The 18440-nt window shown below is 35.8% G+C and overlaps 1 protein-coding gene across 1 annotated transcript in view; it reads right to left on the bottom strand.

Moving 5' to 3' along the window:
- The window catches only part of LOC107668476 (potassium/sodium hyperpolarization-activated cyclic nucleotide-gated channel 1-like), a 97252-nt gene that overhangs the window by 61965 nt on the left and 16847 nt on the right, over window positions 1–18440 (bottom strand). The window contains exon 2 of the mRNA XM_016460347.1: window positions 8474–8897. Coding sequence (XP_016315833.1) covers window positions 8474–8897 — 424 coding nt within the window. The remainder of the gene's footprint in view (window positions 1–8473; window positions 8898–18440) is intronic.

Below are 18440 nucleotides of genomic sequence, written 5' to 3'. Positions count from 1 at the left end.
CGGCTGTGGGGATGAAGACCACAACTCCCATGATTCCACACTCAGTCACAGCGTCATCAAACTACGCCTTTGTTTTGAATACGTGCCCTCTAGCGGTGAAAAATTACATATTGTGCCTTTAATGTTATGAAACGCTTAATATCAAAACAAAGGACTCAAAATTATTATGCAACAGGTAGTTCCTACATTTCTAGACAGATTTTTACCGTCACGACTCGTAGAGTCATACCGGCCCTAACTCATGGTGAGGTTAAAATGCGCATACCCGTAGGTGAAGAGCCCCTGTGGGAGCAGCTCCTGATGGGAGGAGAGACAGATTGTGTTTGCAAACACTCTTGTTCTTCTTGTTCTTGGACACCCAGCAGTCGGCGGGGAAGTCCTGCAGCATCGGCACCAGGAACTGGTCCCAGTGAAAAACTTTATAATACATTATTAAAATTTAAAGTTGTATCTGTTAACATTATTTCATTATTTAATGTACTGTGAACTAACATGAACATTTTTATTAACTAACATTAATAAAGGTTAATAAATGCTGTAGAAATATATTGTTCATTGCTAGTTAATGTAATAATTAATGCATTATTAACAAATGAGAACTTATTGTGAAGCGTTACCTATAATTTTTGTAGAATTTATCATTCATACTGTATATTACATAATTTATATAATTTAATTATTAATTAGCGTAATGGTTAATATGTAAATAAAAGTGCAAATCACTTTAAATTAATTATAAAAAATTATAAAACTGTATATATAATCAATAAGTAATCTTGCAGTAGATGAAAAGCACTAGAAAAGTTCAAATACCAAAGAATTGTATATGAACTTGGTATGCAACACGATACAGTACAGTAAAAAATAAAATTAAAAAAGTAAATTTTTTAGCATCCTCTGCACATTCTGCCAAATTTCATTACAGTATACAGTACTATAGCAGTTTCTTGGTCTCCTGACACAAGACTAACTACATCTCTAGGCAGTCATTTCTCAGTTCTGCAAAAATGCAGTACACATAAAAAATGGTTACAAATAAACTTTGACAGTCACTACTGGTACTGTACTGTAATTATACTGTATGTGTAAGTATAAAACCCCTGTAGATGATTGGTTGTTAGGGTGCAGATATTCTGATTGGTGTGTCATCAGTTTTGCTACCTAATGTTTAACTTACTCAGTGTTAAACTTTTTGAGAAATGTGTCTTTGTTTTGAAAACTGAATTAATGGTTTTGGGAAAAAGTGGCAACTAAAATCAGTGAGGCCTATATGTTAACAATCACTAAATATGTTAACAATCACTAAATATGCTTAGTTTCCGTGATCGGCATCTTATTGATTTCATGTTATTGTTTTGTCGGATATGGCAAAAAGGCTTATATCCATGATGAAAGTGGAGCGAGCGGTCGGAGAATCGGCTCACCAAACAATTACGCGGGCTGAAGGAGCGAGTGAGCGATTGGCTAATCCAAGTATCCTCTCGAGAAGCCGCCGGTCAGTTGGATGTTAATGAAAGTTACTTAATTGTGAGCGAAGCCACGGCACGTGCTGTTAACTGCACCGGTGCTTATTAAAAACCACTTTAAAACACAGCTTTCAAAAGCTTATGTGAGAGGAATATGCTCACATGTGACATGATGCTATTGTTATTGAGTGATGAAAAAAAGCCATATAAACAGTCTCTCTCTCTGTCTCACTGTCTGTCTATGTCTCTCGTCCACAGTCAGAAGGTGATTATTGTTCATATGTTTGTCTTTAATAATTCTTTCCTCTGCCAGGACAGAGTAATGACAAACAGAGCATTATGTCGCTCTGGCTCTGGCTCTTTCTGAGGGAAACCGCATGAGCTCGGATTAAATAATTGGCTCTCTGTAAAATTAACTAGCTGTAAAAGCATCTGAATTAATCATGCAGCGTTGTGTAAAAGTCACCCTCATTACGACTGTCTGCCTTCACTGCTGCATCATCACAGAGAGACAGACAGACAGCGAGAAGACGCTAGAGCTAAAAACAGAAAGACATCTCAGATAAAAGTGATAATGCAAACTAATGGATTATATGAATGTGCCTTTAAATGCCAGCAGTTTCATTCAGCTTTGGGGTCAATGACAAACCAGGACGACCGAGATTTGACGAACCGTGGTTCCTAGTGCTTAGTTGTATTAATGTTACATTTAAAACTTAAAAACAAAACAATAATAACAACAAAAACATTTTTAGGTTACAAATATTATATTAAAATCAATATTATATTGAAATTAATATACATGTTATTATTAATATCAGTGTGGTTATTAATATTAACAATATTACTACTACTTTTTAAGTTTTAATACTACAGCTAAGACTTTATTATTATTATTATTATTATTATTGATGATGATGATGATGATAATTTATTACTATTATGATTATTAGCATTAAAACTTAAAAAATAAACAATAACATAATAATCGGCTCACCAAACAATTACGCGATGAATCTCAGACATATCCGGACGGGATTAGATTTCTCAGAGGACTTCTGGACAGAGGAGTTAGCTGGGAAGCAGTAATTATCTGATTCACGAACAAATGTAAAAACTATTAGTTAGTGAACTGGGCCTAGTGAAACTAACACATGAAACACTGCTTACATTTATATTTTATTCTGTGATAATTATAGGATGGCAGTTGCCACCATGTGCCACCCCGATTTAAAACTTAAAAACAAAACAATAATAACAACAAAAACATTTTTAGGTTACAAATATTATATTAAAATCAATATTATATTGAAATTAATATACATGTTATTATTAATATCAGTGTGGTTATTAATATTAACAATATTACTACTACTTTTTAAGTTTTAATACTACAGCTAAGACTTTATTATTATTATTATTATTATTATTGATGATGATGATGATGATAATTTATTACTATTATGATTATTAGCATTAAAACTTACAAAATAAACAATAACATAATAATAATAATAATATAATAAAGTATTATTATTGTAATTTTTATTGTTATTTTTTGTTTTTCCATTTCAATATGACTACTACTAATAGTAATACATTATTATTATTTTTTTATTCATCATCAGTAATAATAATAATAATAATAATAATAATATATTATTATTATTATTAGCAGTAGTAGTTGTACTAGTATTAAAACTTAAAGTAGTAGTAGTATTGTTAATATTAATATTAACATTGAAATAATAAAAAATTGCTAAATTATTATTATTATTATTAGCTGTCCGAATATTATGATATAATCATATGAGCTGTCATGATTATTATAATATTATTATTTTATTTTTAATAATTACTTTTTTTTTTTTTTTTTAAATATCATGATTTTGCGGGGTTTATCACATGTTTGTGTTTTTATTTTCTTTTTTTTTGTCAAAAAATTAATAGATCCATTCTGACTTCCTGAAACTGTATTGATGCAGTATTTCTCATGGATTGCTTGAATGCATTAAAACATCAAATTATGGCACCATTAATCCTGATGTTGCTGATGGACCTATAGTGAAGATCTGAAGCATCCAATAGATTTAGTGTCTTCAAGTTTTACAACTACATTAAAATTTAATCTGCAGTTTTATTACCCATAAAAGACTTCGTAATGTCACTCAAAGCTGCGGATAAAACCAACAGACAACAAGAGACAAGGGTTTTGAACACAGCCGAAGGACTGTTTGCTTTCTCTCCTGTCTTTCTATGCACTTGGTGAAATGGAAACAGACTGCAGCGCAATTGAAATGAGAAGTGCTCTGGGTAGATTGTGGAAATCCTCTCTAATATGGGCTTATTATAAAGTCATTATTGTGAATCAGGGGAATGAAGACTAATGTTCGACGCTCTCTCTCTCTCTCTCTCACACAGAGTGATGGACGCTCGGCTGCTCTGACTCTAATTAACATGAGATGAGATGAGACAGATGAGAGAGAGAGACAGAGAAACAAACAGAAAAACTCAAACCGAGCAGACTGGACCAAAACCTGCTGGTTTCTGCACATGAATGATGGGAAAATGAACCAATGAATGAGTGAAGAATGAAAGAAAATCACAATTAATCTAAAGATCTAGAAGAGAAAACTCTGAGAAAGACATTTTAGAGAACACGGAGTTAAAAGCATCAAAGCTTCCCACAAATGCATGCTGCAATTCACTATTACACGGAACAAAATGAATGTACATTCTGCATGGTTTTGTAAGCTCACCTTACATGACACAAACGCACACATACACCCCGTGACCGCTATAATTTAATGCACAAATAAATGCACAGCCATTTGCATTTGTAGTCTGAATCGAAAATATATATGAACGTGCTGTTGCATCTTTATTTAACTTTTAAGGCTTATTTTATAAGCCATTTGATGGGTTGCATCAAGGAGTAAAGACCGGTTACAATCACGAAGTGAATGAATCGCGTTTGTGCCGAAGACTCTGGTCATATGGATGTAAATTTATGCCACGCAGAAACTCTTACAAAGCAAAAACAAACGCTCTCCTTCGATCCATGCATCCAGTCATAGTTACATGCAATCTGAGCCTTAATAAAAATAATAATAACGATATTCATCCATTGGCAGCTATGGCACTAAAAACACTTGGGTATGTTTAGAATAGCACATCAACTATTTAAAATATAAAATAAATTTAACAAACACATTCAAATGAATTAAATAAATAAACAAATAAATAAATAAATTAATTAATTAATTAATTAAGTAATTAAAATAGTTATGTTTAGAATGGCACATCACCTACCATTTAAATTTTTTTTTAATAAAACATAAAATCCATCCATCGAAATTAATTAAAATAAAAAAAATTTATTAAAATAAATAATTAAAATGTTTTTTTAGAATGGCACATAACCTACTATTTGAAAAAAATAAATACATTAAAATTAATTAGAAAAAATACAATTATTAAAGTCTTTGTTTAAAATACCACATCACCTACTATTTAAAAAATAACAATGAAATAAATAAAACAAACAACTTAAAATTAATTAAAATAAATACATTAATTAATGAAATTATGAAAATAAATACATTTTTTAAATGAAAAATGATTTAAAACAAATTACTTAAAATGTTTATTTTTAGAACGGCACATTATCTACTATTTAAAAAAATGGAAAGTCTCTAAACAATATTACAGTTAATCACACACAGTGTTCACTGTATACTGCACATGCAATTGTTCATCCGCATACTAATTCTGCACATTGTGTATAGTATACAAACTGAATCCTGGGAAATTAATGAGTAGTATTGCAGCACGACTAGACGATGAGGGTGTTTGATTCTTTATTTACATGGTTTTAGAGCCCGCCTGCTGTGTGCATATTTATAATATATTACACATTCACATTTGCACATTCGCCGTTTATGTTGCCAAATGGTCTTACACCCCTTAATACGCTGATAAACCCAGTTTCTACCTCCTGCAGACTTTACCTCAGTCTGGCGTGCGACTCCAAACCAGCCTAGATTGACTATATTTGTGTTTTTAAAGAACCTCAGGGAGCTCTGCGCTATACTGAACATTACGCTCTTCATCCAGAACATCCAATCAGAGCGACACCAGCCATAAATCAGAACAATCCCAGATGCTGATATTAATAGAGACGGACTCCCTGCCTTTGCTCAATAAACAAACACAGATGGCCCCGGCCACCGAAGCTCCACGAAGCCTTCGAAACGATCCCTCAAACAAACTATCAGAGCTCAGAGCCATTCGGTTCTCGCAGGGAGAGCGCTTAAGCTTCGTTGTTAGCAAAATATGGGCCGAGAGGGGCTGCTTCAGCTCTTGAAAGCATCCACTCAATTAAAACTCTCAGCGATGGCCCCAAAACGCCTCTGGATGCTGAAAGCGGGGTTTGTTCGGATGGAGGTGTCAGCGAGAGCATCTGCTGATCGCAGGAGTCACTCATTAAGCCTTCATCTGAGTTTGATTTAATAACATGCTGACTAACTGGACTCAACTCCTCGAGGAAGGTGGAAACGTTACGATCAGCGTCTTACAAACTTTTGATAAATAGATGTATTTGATTGTGAGATTATCAGCATCAAAGACTTAGCTTTGCTTTGCGTCAGTTTAAAAAATTTAAAGCATCTTAGTCAATGCATAAAATGAAAATATCATTAGCAAATTTTGTGGACACTAGTTGAAACAGAATGGTTTAGGAGTCTGGGAAAACATCTCGGCACGGTTACTACCAGTCTGCTGTCAATATTACTACTGTATATATATATATATATATACTGTATAAATAATAAAAAATACAGTAAAATTATTTACAATAAAATAAATAATAATAATACAACAAATAAATAAATAAATGTTTTGATTAACTGATTAACATGCAATTAAACACATGTAATGATAAATAATATAAATAATGAATATAAAGACAGCAAATGTGATTTATGCAAAATTACTGAAAAAAAAAAAAATCGGAATATTTTAAAAATCATTAGATTTTTGATAAGATCCTGTGTCTGACATATGGAAAAACAAGTTATTAGCTGAATTATATTGTTCCTTTTATAAATGTATATAATTACATACGTTTGGGGACTGTTCGATTTTTTTATGGTTTTTGAAAGAAGTCTCTTCTGCTCACCAAGGCTGCATTTATTTGATAAAAAATACAGTAAAAATTGTGAAATATTATTACAATTTAAAATAACTGTTTTCTGTGTGAATATCTGTTAAACTGTAATTTATGTCTGTGATGCGCAGCTGTATTTTCAGCATCATTACTCCAGTCTTCAGTGTCACATGATCTTCAGAAATCATTCTAATATGCTGATTTGCTGCTCAAGAAACATTTCTGATTATTATCAATGTTGAAAACAGTTGTGCTGCACAATATTTCTGTGGAAACTGTGATACATTTTATTTTTCAGGATTCACAGATGAATAGAAAGTTCAAAAGAACAGCATTTATTTGAGATAGAAATGTTTTGTAACATTATAAATGTATTTACTGTCACTTTTGATCAATTTAATGCATCCTTGATGAATAACTGACCCCAAACATTTGATCTGTACTGTGTCTCCCTTCATAGGTGCTTCAGACTCTTTTTACTCATTTAGTGGTAAAAATAGCTGTTCTTAATCAAATCATAATCATATTTGTGACAGTTACGACACATTAAACTCATGTAAGATCAGGGACAGTTCCTTTTAAAATTACTCTTTGATGCAACAGCCTTTCATTTCTGCCTCATTGAGGTTCGCTCACTTCCTGTCACATGTTACACCGCTTCCTGTCACATATTACACCGCTTCCTGTCACGTTACACCGCTTCCTGTCACATGTTACACCACTTCCTGTCACGTTACACCGCTTCCTGTCACGTTACACCGCTTCCTGTCACATATTACACCGCTTCCTGTCACATGTTACACCACTTCCTGTCACGTTAAACCACTTCCTGTCACATGTTACACTGCTTCCTGTCACATGTTACACCACTTCCTGTCACATGTTACACCACTTCCTGTCACATGTTACACCGCTTCCTGTCACGTTACACCGCTTCCTGTCACATTATACCGCTTCCAGTCACGTTACACCGCTTCCTGTCACGTTACACCGCTTCCTGTCACATGTTACACCGCTCATCATCTCATCTTATCTGTTCCTGCTCGTCAGTCAGCCGCTAACTAGTTCTCCAGCTCAGTTAGTTCCTGCTGTGTTCCTCTGCCTGCACTGTCCTCCATCACAGAAGCTTTTCATGTCTAAAATACAGTTGAAATCAAGGAAAAATAATAAAGTCATGTTTTCATTCATTTAAAATGCCACACCAGGACGTCTGTGAACACTTTTATAAGGAAACTTCAAACAAGCAGCATCGTGAAAACTGCAATCATATTTAGGCAAATTACTTGAGACAACCACAATAATTGTGCCGTTTCAATTTCAATCACATTATGCCAAAGAAAGAATATAAAAAAGCATTGTTATTAAGTCAACAAAGATACTTGAAATTAAGGTTTGTGGGTTTAATCAGACTGCATTATTGTCAGGCATTTTTGAAGGTCTTAAGTGTTTGAGTCCTAATGAAATTATTTTGAAAAAGTAGAGTTTGAGCATCTCAAATGTCCAGGAAAATAACTACTTACAGTACTTACAGTACAACAGCAGCGTATACAGGAATACTCTAATGCTCGTACGCATATAAACATCACATTAGGAATATAGCTGCAATAAATTTTTCATGATGCATTTGATGTGCCAAGGGTGAGTAAATAATGAGAGAAACAGAACTATTGCTTTAAGTGACACATAACTGACAACTCATCGAATCTCTTGCACTATGAAACAGCAATAATATTGTCCTCTGGGCAGAGATGTGAAAATCCCCCTGGTTCACATTATCATCACACACCAGCAGTTATGAGCGCTGAATGCAGTTAAAATCAATAAAAACACGTCCTCTCACCTCCTCCCATTGATGAATGTAGCGTATGAGCCGCGAGAGCCGCAGCAGTCGCAGCAGACTGAGGATCTTCGTGAAGCGTACGATCCGCAGAGCGCGCGCCGTCTTGTAGAAATCCGAATCGATGCGTGTCTCCACAATGAGGAAGATGTAGTCCACGGGGATGGAGGAGATGAAGTCCACCACGAACCACGAGCGCAGATATTTGATCTTGATCTGCTGAGGGTCCAGAATGATCTCCGCGTTGTCCTCCTTTACGATTCCCGTGCGGAAGTTCAGCACCAGGTCCAAGAGGAAGAAGGTGTCGGAAACCACGTTGAAGACGATCCATGGCGGCGTGTGCTCATCCTTGAAGAAGGTGATGCCCACGGGAATGATGATGAGATTTCCCACCATCAGGAGGAGCATGGTGAGATCCCAGTAAAACCTGGAGGAGAATTACAGCCAGAAGTCAGACTCAGTATATTTAAAAACCGTCAAATTTAGTGCCAAATAAAAAGTGTTAATGACTGTTCCACCAACGTCAGGGTGTTGTGGGTCTTTTCTTCACCCAAAAATAAATATTTGCTGAAAATGTGCTCATTCTAAGGCCATCCGAGATTAGGATGAGTTTGTTTCTTCGTCAGATTTGGAGAAATGTAGCATTGCATCACTTGCTCTGCAGTGAATGGGTGCCGTCAGAATGAGAGTCCAAACAGCTGATAAAAACATCACAATAATCCACAGCACTCCAGTCCATCTGTTAACATCTGGAGAAGACAAAAGCTGAAACAAATCCATCATTAAGACGTTTTTAACTAAAATACGAGTCTATAATCCATAATAACGCTTCCTCCAGTGAAAAAGTGCATCTCCTGTTGTCTCTCACATCAAAATCCAGCCACATATTTGTTTAGAGCTGTTTAAACGCTGCTTGATCTGTGCAGATTTCTCTCCTGATTCACACCAGAACACTTTTTCACTGGAGGAAGCGTTATTATGGATTATGGACTCAATGTATTTTGCTACATTTCTCCAAATCTGATGCAGAAACAAACTCATCCTAATCTCGGAAAGACTGAGGGTGAGCACATTTTTAGTAAATTTTTTATTTTTGGGTGAACTATTCCTTTAACCAACACCAGGGCTCCAGACTAATATTTGAGAGCATTGCAGGAGAGAAACCAGTGCCACTATGTTCTACAGATGGTGGCGCCAGGAGCAGATGTGTAAAATTACTATTGTTTTGCATTAATAAGTGCAGTTACTAATAATATTACACGTTTATTTCTTGGTAAAGCACTGAGTTTGAGTTGGGAAGCACACAAAATTTACACAGTAATGTGCAAAATATTTTTTTTTTATAGAAAATGAATATATTCTACTCTTATTAAATGTATCACTATTCTTCTATAGTATTATACTGAAATGAACGACAACTTCAGTGATTATAATAGGAACGCACTTTGTGTGATTCAGTCACAAATTGAAGAAAAGTTAGTTTTTCAAGGCACTTTGTGACACAAAAAAGTGCAAAACTCTGACAAAATTTGATTTCTTGATGATTTGATATTTTAATAGTGATTTTATAATTTCAAAATATAAAGCAAAAAGTAGAAATGAATGACTAAAAGCCAGTAAGTGCTCCTCTGCTGCCATCTACTGGTTATATTGGTGATTTTATGTGTTTTTTTTAATTTTACATAAGTGTTTGTTTACCACAAAGTATATTTTGGTCGTCCGGTTAAAAATAACATTCAAATTGGATAATTTTTAGAGCTTTAAAGTGCTGGAAATAGTTTTGTGGAATGCTTGAAAGTCACTGAAAAGTGCTTGAATTTCTCTCTCAAAGGGTTGTACAAACCCTGAAATGAATAATGTAAGAACATCTGACTATTTCTGCAACAACACTATGGCTATAGTTAGCGTTAATACTTCTGGTTTTGTGCGTCAGCGCTGTTTGATCTGTTTATAACAGATAATTCTGTGCAGAGTTTGAATGCTTCTCGCTAGATCTCGCAGCCAGTGTTGCCAGATTGGGCGGTTTTGAATTTGAATGTGCGGGTGGACAAAATTTGGGCTGGTTTGGGGTCAGTTTGGCGGTTTTCAAACATCTAAATTGTATAGGCTAATTGGTTAACAAACAAACCCAAGTGTGCATGTAACACACAGCCACTGCAGATTCGGCTGATGCTGATGTTGACGTCGCCTGCCGCACTTTTAGCCACTGCCAATCACTAGGGATCAGCAGTCACATCACAATGCCACGGTAAGAAGTGGGAGAGTGACTCGACTCTCAAAACGTGAATTATACCTGTGGAGGGAGAGGACACGAAAGCTCTAATATTTTAATTCTGAAATCAGAGCACAATTGAATAATTTAATCAGAATCTAAACTGAATATGGGACTATTCCATGCAGTCCTGCATCAGGCCATCTTTTAAACTGTCCAGATTGGAATATCCTTGAAAGCTGCTGGACTTGATTAGTTTTGACTGTGCAAAATTCTGTCTTATGTTCTACAATATGTACTTCACAAAAGACGTTCTGTCTGAAGTTAGAGTGTGATACAAAGGTTAATGTTGTTGTTAATTTTTTACTGTCGGATTATCATACAGTATGTGGCAATGAATGGCACAGTTTTGACTGTCATGGTGTGAAATACCTGCTAACCACATTGCTTTTTCACTTATATTGGGCACTTTTTGCATTTAAATTGTATTATTCTGATTGTTGACATTAAAATTGATGCATGTGTTTTTTCAAGGGTATCAGTTAATTTCTTGATTGCAGTATCTGCCTGCATATTTTAGTCATATTTGGTAATTCTCTATAATGTATTTGCCCTGATTTGATCAGTTTACCTGGGAAATTTATCTATATTTATATTATTTTATCGTCATTAGTTTGTTTTAAGGAGTTAAAAAGGGTCCTTATCAACCTTGATTGATATGGCAATATTCTATCACAGTTTGGCAGTTAAAGTTTTGGGCGTTGTTTTTTTTTTTTTTTGGATTGGGCAGGTTTTGGTGAGCTTTTGGGCTGAAAATCGTCCATCCAATCTGGCAACACTGCTAAACCTGTTCTGAGCTCGGACCAGTTTGCTTGCGCTCAATTATGGGTCCGCAGCTCAAACTTTTGTTTCGTTTGCTGTTTGATGTTTTTCATATGCAGCAGAAATGGTAGCACTTATGAGTTGGACAACGCAGTGGTCACACCGCTCACAAAATTTAGTTGAACTGGCAGAAAAAAATGGTCGCAGTCACACCACTAAAAACCTTCAATCAACCAATGGTGTTTTTGACTTCAAACTACCTCAAAGGCGCATATTTTAAGTGTTTCATAACTAAACTATCAGCAGAAATGTTCACACTGCAGTTTTTTTCTGGACATAAAGTACATAAGCATGTGGTCATTTAATTACAAACATGCATCAAAGCATGTACTGTACGTCTGAAATAAAGCACTGTGGGAAAAAAAGCCTAGATCAGATCAGCTGGCATATCTGGTGACCAGTTAAGAAGATTTAATTTCTTGTTACCAGTATACAGTATGCTTTGGATGCTTTCATGCTGGTTAACGTTGCTCAATCAGGTTTACGTGCCACAACACTATCTTGACCTGGTTAGTTTTCACTCTGTATATTTGTCTTGTTTTCTAGCACAAATATCTAAACATTCTTAAATCAAGGTACATTTATTTGAAATGCAAAACGGAAGATAAGAAGACAAGAAGTCTGAAAATGAGGTTTACGCTTAAAACAAGAATAAATATTTGCCAGTGGGGTCAGAAAAATCAAATGAATTCAAAGCGAAAACAAGTTTATGTTTCTGAACCCACTGGCAGATATTTGCTTCACTTCACTTCATTTTGATAAATTACTCATAAAACATGACTTCTAATCTTACGTCATTTTGCATTTTAAATAAATATATCTTGATTTAAGAATGTTTAGATATTTGTACTAGAAAACGACAATAGTTTTCACTCTGTATATTTGTCTTGTTTTCTAGCACAAATATCTAAACATTCTTAAATCAAGGTACATTTATTTGAAATGCAAAACGGAAGATAAGAAGACAAGAAGTCTGAAAATGAGGTTTACGCTTAAAACAAGAATAAATATTTGCCAGTGGGGTCAGAAAAATCAAATGAATTCAAAGCGAAAACAAGTTTATGTTTCTGAACCCACTGGCATATATTTGCTTCACTTCACTTCATTTTGATAAATTACTCATAAAACATGACTTCTAATCTTACATCATTTTGCATTTTAAATAAATGTATCTTGATTTAAGAATGTTTAGATATTTGTACTAGAAAACGACAAAAATACAAGCACTTTTGCAGTGTAACAGACCAGATTTGCCCATCCAAAATCAGTAAAAGACATTCTTAGAAGCAGATTCAAAAAGTGCATCGTTCATGCTGATATACAAAATCAGCAGCACATAAATTCATATCCAGATATTTCATGAGCTCGCATAAATCACATAAAACATTGCACATCATCACAATGCATAATTATTCAGAATGCAAATGCATGCACGCACCTTTGTGACTAAGGAAATTCATTTCGGCAATAAATTCAAATTCTGTTCGCTGAGGACTCAGCTTATGAATCGTAAGCAGGATGCACTTGAGATTTCAGCCATGAATTATGTTCAGAAAGTCATGACGCTGAATTCCTCTCCGATCTCCACGGTAAACACTGGAGTTTAATGCATGCAGCGCGACCTCTCCCACCTTCAGGAGTGTGTTTAGTTATAAATTGCCCTCTCGGTCCAGTTAGTAATTGAATCTAGATTGGCTCTGTTGTTGGGTGATATATCCTCGCGGCTCTATAGATTGCATAGAGAGAGAAGGTCAGTGTTGTGAACGGCTCATCCAGTTCTGGTTGATTTGCCAACCCAAGTTTAGGAAGCCCATAAAAATCCATTGTCGGTGTGAAAGCCAATTTAAAGCAGGCCGGGCAAAGTAAACAAAAGCGGTTCGATTTGCTGGTATTTGAAGAGATTTTCCGCTGAATTCAAACAGCCGTCGTTCATTATTGTTTATTTATTGTTTCTTTTAACAGGAACATTCGGCTATTTGTGGACGAATCACGGCATCTTGAATAAACACTAATTATAGTGGAAATCACACACACACACACAACTGTCTGTGATGTGGATGGAATATACAACACACACACACACACTCACTCACTCACTCACTCACTCACTCACTCACTCACACACACGCACGCACGCACGCACGCACGCACGCACGCACGCACGCACGCACGCACGCATTGGAATTTGTGCTCTGCATTTAACCCATCCAAGTGCGCACACACACAGCAGTGACACACACACACACACACACACACACGCACACACACGGAAAACACTGACAGTAATTGGAATTCTTCAAAGTAGCGAGACAATCCGGCGATTCGGATCGCTGTCAGGGTGTGTGTTATATTTAGTGTGATGCTTCTGACACTGTTCGCTTCAGCTGAGGTTTAAAACCCAGGAGAATGTCACACACATCACAGGAACGGCACATTCAACACTCACAACATTTGTTCTTCAACCTCAGTATTTCCCAGCACACACACACACACACACACACACACTAGCTAATGTGCAATCGACATTTGCCATTCTCAGTCCGCTCACGTCTCTGGTCATGGTCAAGTAACAAAGCAGCCATAAAGTTAATAAGGTCACTGTTATTTGTTTCTTTATTGCATGTGATAAGTGTTTTTCTTGTTAAAGATGCCATACGTGATTTCAGCCTTCCGTCACTATGGAAGCATGTTTCCACCACGGAATTAAAAAATACAAATAAATTTAAAAAAGCGTAATTGCGGCTTTTTATTTCACAATTACTTGCAATATTGAGAAGAAAAGTCTGAAATGTGAGATATAAAATAAGTCATAAAAATTACTCAGAATTTTGAGATTTGAGATGAATAGTTGCAATTACCTTATTTTTGTAAACAAAATTGCAAAATGTAAACTAGTCAGAATTGTGAGATGAAAACTCGGAATTGCGAGAAAAAGGTAATAATTGTGGGTTTATATTTCGCACTTCTGAGAAAAAAATCTGTTTTTGTTCCTGTGGCATTTTTGTTTTCCGAAATTGGAAGATGTGAACTCAGAATTCAGAGAAACAAGTCAGAATCGCGAGATATAACCTCAAAACTTTCATCTCATGAATATTAAAAGAAACATCAGACATTGATTCTTAAGTTATACATAATTAATAACGCCATTGAAGGAACAGCTGACCCAAAATATAACAATTCTGTCATTGCATTCCAACTAAAATTAAAACTAAAAGTCTTAAAAATATGTTTTGATAAAGCTGAATAAAATAGAACTTAAATATTAGATGAAAAACTTAAACTTAAATGAAAATGACAAATGTTGCCTCGGCAACTAACTGAAATAAATAAGTTGAAGTACTAAAATTACTAAAATTGAAATAAAAATAAATTCAAGCTAAACTGAAATATATATTAAAAAAACTAATAAATATGACACACACATTACAAAACTACATTATATATATTAGTCAATAAACAAACAAATAAATATTGTTTGGCATATAAATAATACTAAAATAACACTTCCAAATAATCACAACCAGACTGTACAAGATATAAATGTGCAAAATGATTGACAGGCAGAATTTTGTTCTGATTGTTTTACAACTTAGCTCTTTTTAAAATATTAGACAAATAAAAATAAGGAGGGTGAACAGCAGAAATGCAAAGCTTGTTAAAGCACTTACATGAATTCCCCAAATCATCTTTTTGAGGTGGATGAACGTCTGTTTATGTGTTACTGATGTATTTCTGGTCAAGTTTAGTAGAGGTGTTTGTGTTCACGTACCAGATGTTTTGTGCATGTATGTGAATGTTGTGATGGAGAACATTTCACCCTGAGTGGGCAGAGATCTGGCCTGTTTTATTATGGAAAGAAACCCCAACATGGAGAAACGCTGCTCTATAAACAGCGAGTGCGTGTGTGTTTGTGTACGTGTGTGCATTTAACAGTCAATCTCATGTTCCGAGACAGAAATAGACTCCATCCAGTATTTACAGTGCTTCTTCTCTGTGTGTGTGTGTGTGTGTGTGTGTGTGTTTGCATACGTGTGTGCATTTAACAGTCCATCTCATGTTCCGAGACAGAAATAGACTCCATCCAGTATTTACAGTGGTTCCGCTCTCTCGCGGCACACAGCGTTTCTCTGACGTTAGACTACGAATTCCCCACACATCCAGAGAGAAGAAGAAAACAAGAGAGGGAAGACAACATACGACAGGAGGAACAGAGACAAAGACACACACAGGAATCGAGCGAATCTTACAAACCTGTCAAGAACAAGCCCGCATTTCAACAAAATCAAAGGGACAGAAATAAGACATCATATTTCTCAAAGGTAAAGTTTGTACTGTAAAGTTTTTGCCACTAGCGGCACCAAACAAAATTGAAAAAATAACGTTTCAAACAGGTTTCCTGAACAGATCAATGTTTGGGAAGTACCAAGTACTGTTTGGAGGAAATTAGCCAATACATGACTGAATTTCTGAAATCAGACAAAGTATTTTTAACATCTATTAATTACACACTCCACCTTTAAAGAACATGAAGCCTATTTAAGGATTTTTAAGATTTTTTTCCAATTAAACATATTCATCCCTAAATTCCTGTTACTGTATACTGAAACTATATGCAGTATTACTTTTCAAAAGCTTGGGATCAGTACATTTTTTTCAAGAAACTAGTACTTGTATTCATCAAGGATGGATTAAATTTATCGAAAATGACCGTGAAGACATTTATAATGTTACAAAGGATTTCTATTTCAAATAAATGCTGTTCTTTTGAACTTTCTATTCATCAAAGAATCCTGAAAAATACAATGTATCATGGCTTCCACAAAAATATTGGGCAGCACAACTGTGTTCAACATTGATAATAATCAGACATGTTTCTTGAGCAGCAAATCAGCATATTAGAATGATTTCTGAAGATCATGTGACACTGAAGACTGGAGTAATGATGCTGAAAATACAGCTTTGATCACAGAAATAAATTACAGTTTAACACAGTTATTACTGTATTTATTGTATTTTTTATTTAATAAACGCAGCCTCAGTGAGCATAAGATACTTCTTTCAAAAACATAAAAATCTTACTGATCTCAAACTGGTACATAGAAAAGTGAGAAAAATTACAATTAAGAAAATGACTGTCATGAAAATAATGTCAAAATGCAAAAAAAAAAAAACAACTTTAATGGTTCTAGAAAAATGCTTCTTTTTTTTTAGGTGAAATGTAGTATGGATGTGTTCCCCTGAGATTCTCCTGTTTAGCTTTGGAAAAAGTCAGTTAAATTGTGAAAAACAATTGTGAAAAACAACAGAACAGCAGATGGATGGAGAGAATATACATTAACAGAAAGAGACAAGGAGAAATGTCCACACACACACACACACCTGAGATGCTCCTCCATGACATTTCCCTCATCCACTAAAGGTGAAAACATGTCATGGACGTCCTCTTAGGGAAACAGGACTCTCTCTCTCGCTCTCTCTCTCTCTCTCTCTCTCTATCTCACACACACACACACCCACACACACACACACACACACACACACACTCTCCAGCTGGCTGTCATCATGGAAAAGCACGCAGGAGTCATGGCTGCACGAGGGGGGTAGACTGAATGAATGTAAACGTGAGAGAGCGTGTTATTTTATCTGCTGTTATAGACGGCATGTTTACAGCAGTCACTGTGCATTACATTGATTTTACCACGATTAAGTGTAGTTATGCATGACACAAAGACAATTACAAGATGCTGCAGGATACTAATGCTAAACAAATATTTACAGATATATATTTATACAGTTAGTTATATTCACCACAATAAACAATTTTTCCATTCATTCCTTCAGCCACCATAACGCCCTGGCAACCACATGGCAAACAACTACCCTCAACACCCAGGTAACCAACATGGCAAAACCCTGGCAACCAACCAAAATACCCTAGCAACCACATAGCAATGTTCTAAAACCACTCTCAACGCCCAAGCAACCACATAGCAACACCTTGGCAACCAACCAAAATAGCCTAGCAAATACATAACAATGCTCTAAAACCACTCATGACATCCCAACAAATAGCAATGTCCTAGCAACCACTTACAACACCCTAGCAACCACACAGCAATGTTCTAAAACCACTCTCAACGCCCTAACAACCACATAGCAACACCTTGGCAACCAGCCAAAATACCCTAGCAACTACACAGCAATGTCTAAAACCACTCATGACATCCTAACAAATAGCAATGTCCTAGCAACCACTTACAACGCCCTAGCAACTACAAAGCAATGTTCCAAAACCACTCTCAATGCCCTAGCAACCACATAGCAACACCCTGGGAACCACCCACGGGTGGGAACTGCATCGCTCACAGAGGTTGAAATGCATTTCTCAGGTGAATGTGGTGTTGTTTTAGTCTCTGACGGCGCGAGTGAAGCAGCTCATTTATGAACATGAATTATAAGCAGCTCCTCCTGAATAATGCATTTTTTTGCTCTCGCTGTGTTTGTCTGTGAGGCGGCTGTGTTTGTTTTTGAGGTGCTTGTTGGCTCACAAGTTTGTTGTTTGTTCGAAGAATCCCTTTCAGAAGTGGGGATGCGCCATCTGGCCACACGCACACGTGCACACGCACACACGCACGCACGCACGCACGCACACACTCATGACACATTAAAGAGAGAGAGAGAGAGAGAGAGAGAGAGCGGATGTTAGATCATGTTGTATCAGACAGCTGCAGTATAAAGTGCCGCTCTGAATTAGTCTTTTCTCTTGCACCCTGTCCAACTCACTGAGATTCAACTCTTATAGGAGACCCTGAACAGTTTGGCAACATTTGTGTGTGTGTGTGTGTGTGTGTGTGTGTGTGTGTGTGTGCGTGTTAG

The sequence above is a fragment of the Sinocyclocheilus anshuiensis genome, unplaced genomic scaffold (assembly GCF_001515605.1).
Source record: "Sinocyclocheilus anshuiensis isolate Anshui unplaced genomic scaffold, SAMN03320099.WGS_v1.1 scaffold2085, whole genome shotgun sequence".
NCBI lineage: Eukaryota > Metazoa > Chordata > Actinopteri > Cypriniformes > Cyprinidae > Sinocyclocheilus > Sinocyclocheilus anshuiensis.
Note: the sequence above shows the minus strand (reverse complement) of the source record. Positions and strands in the feature narration are given on the sequence as shown.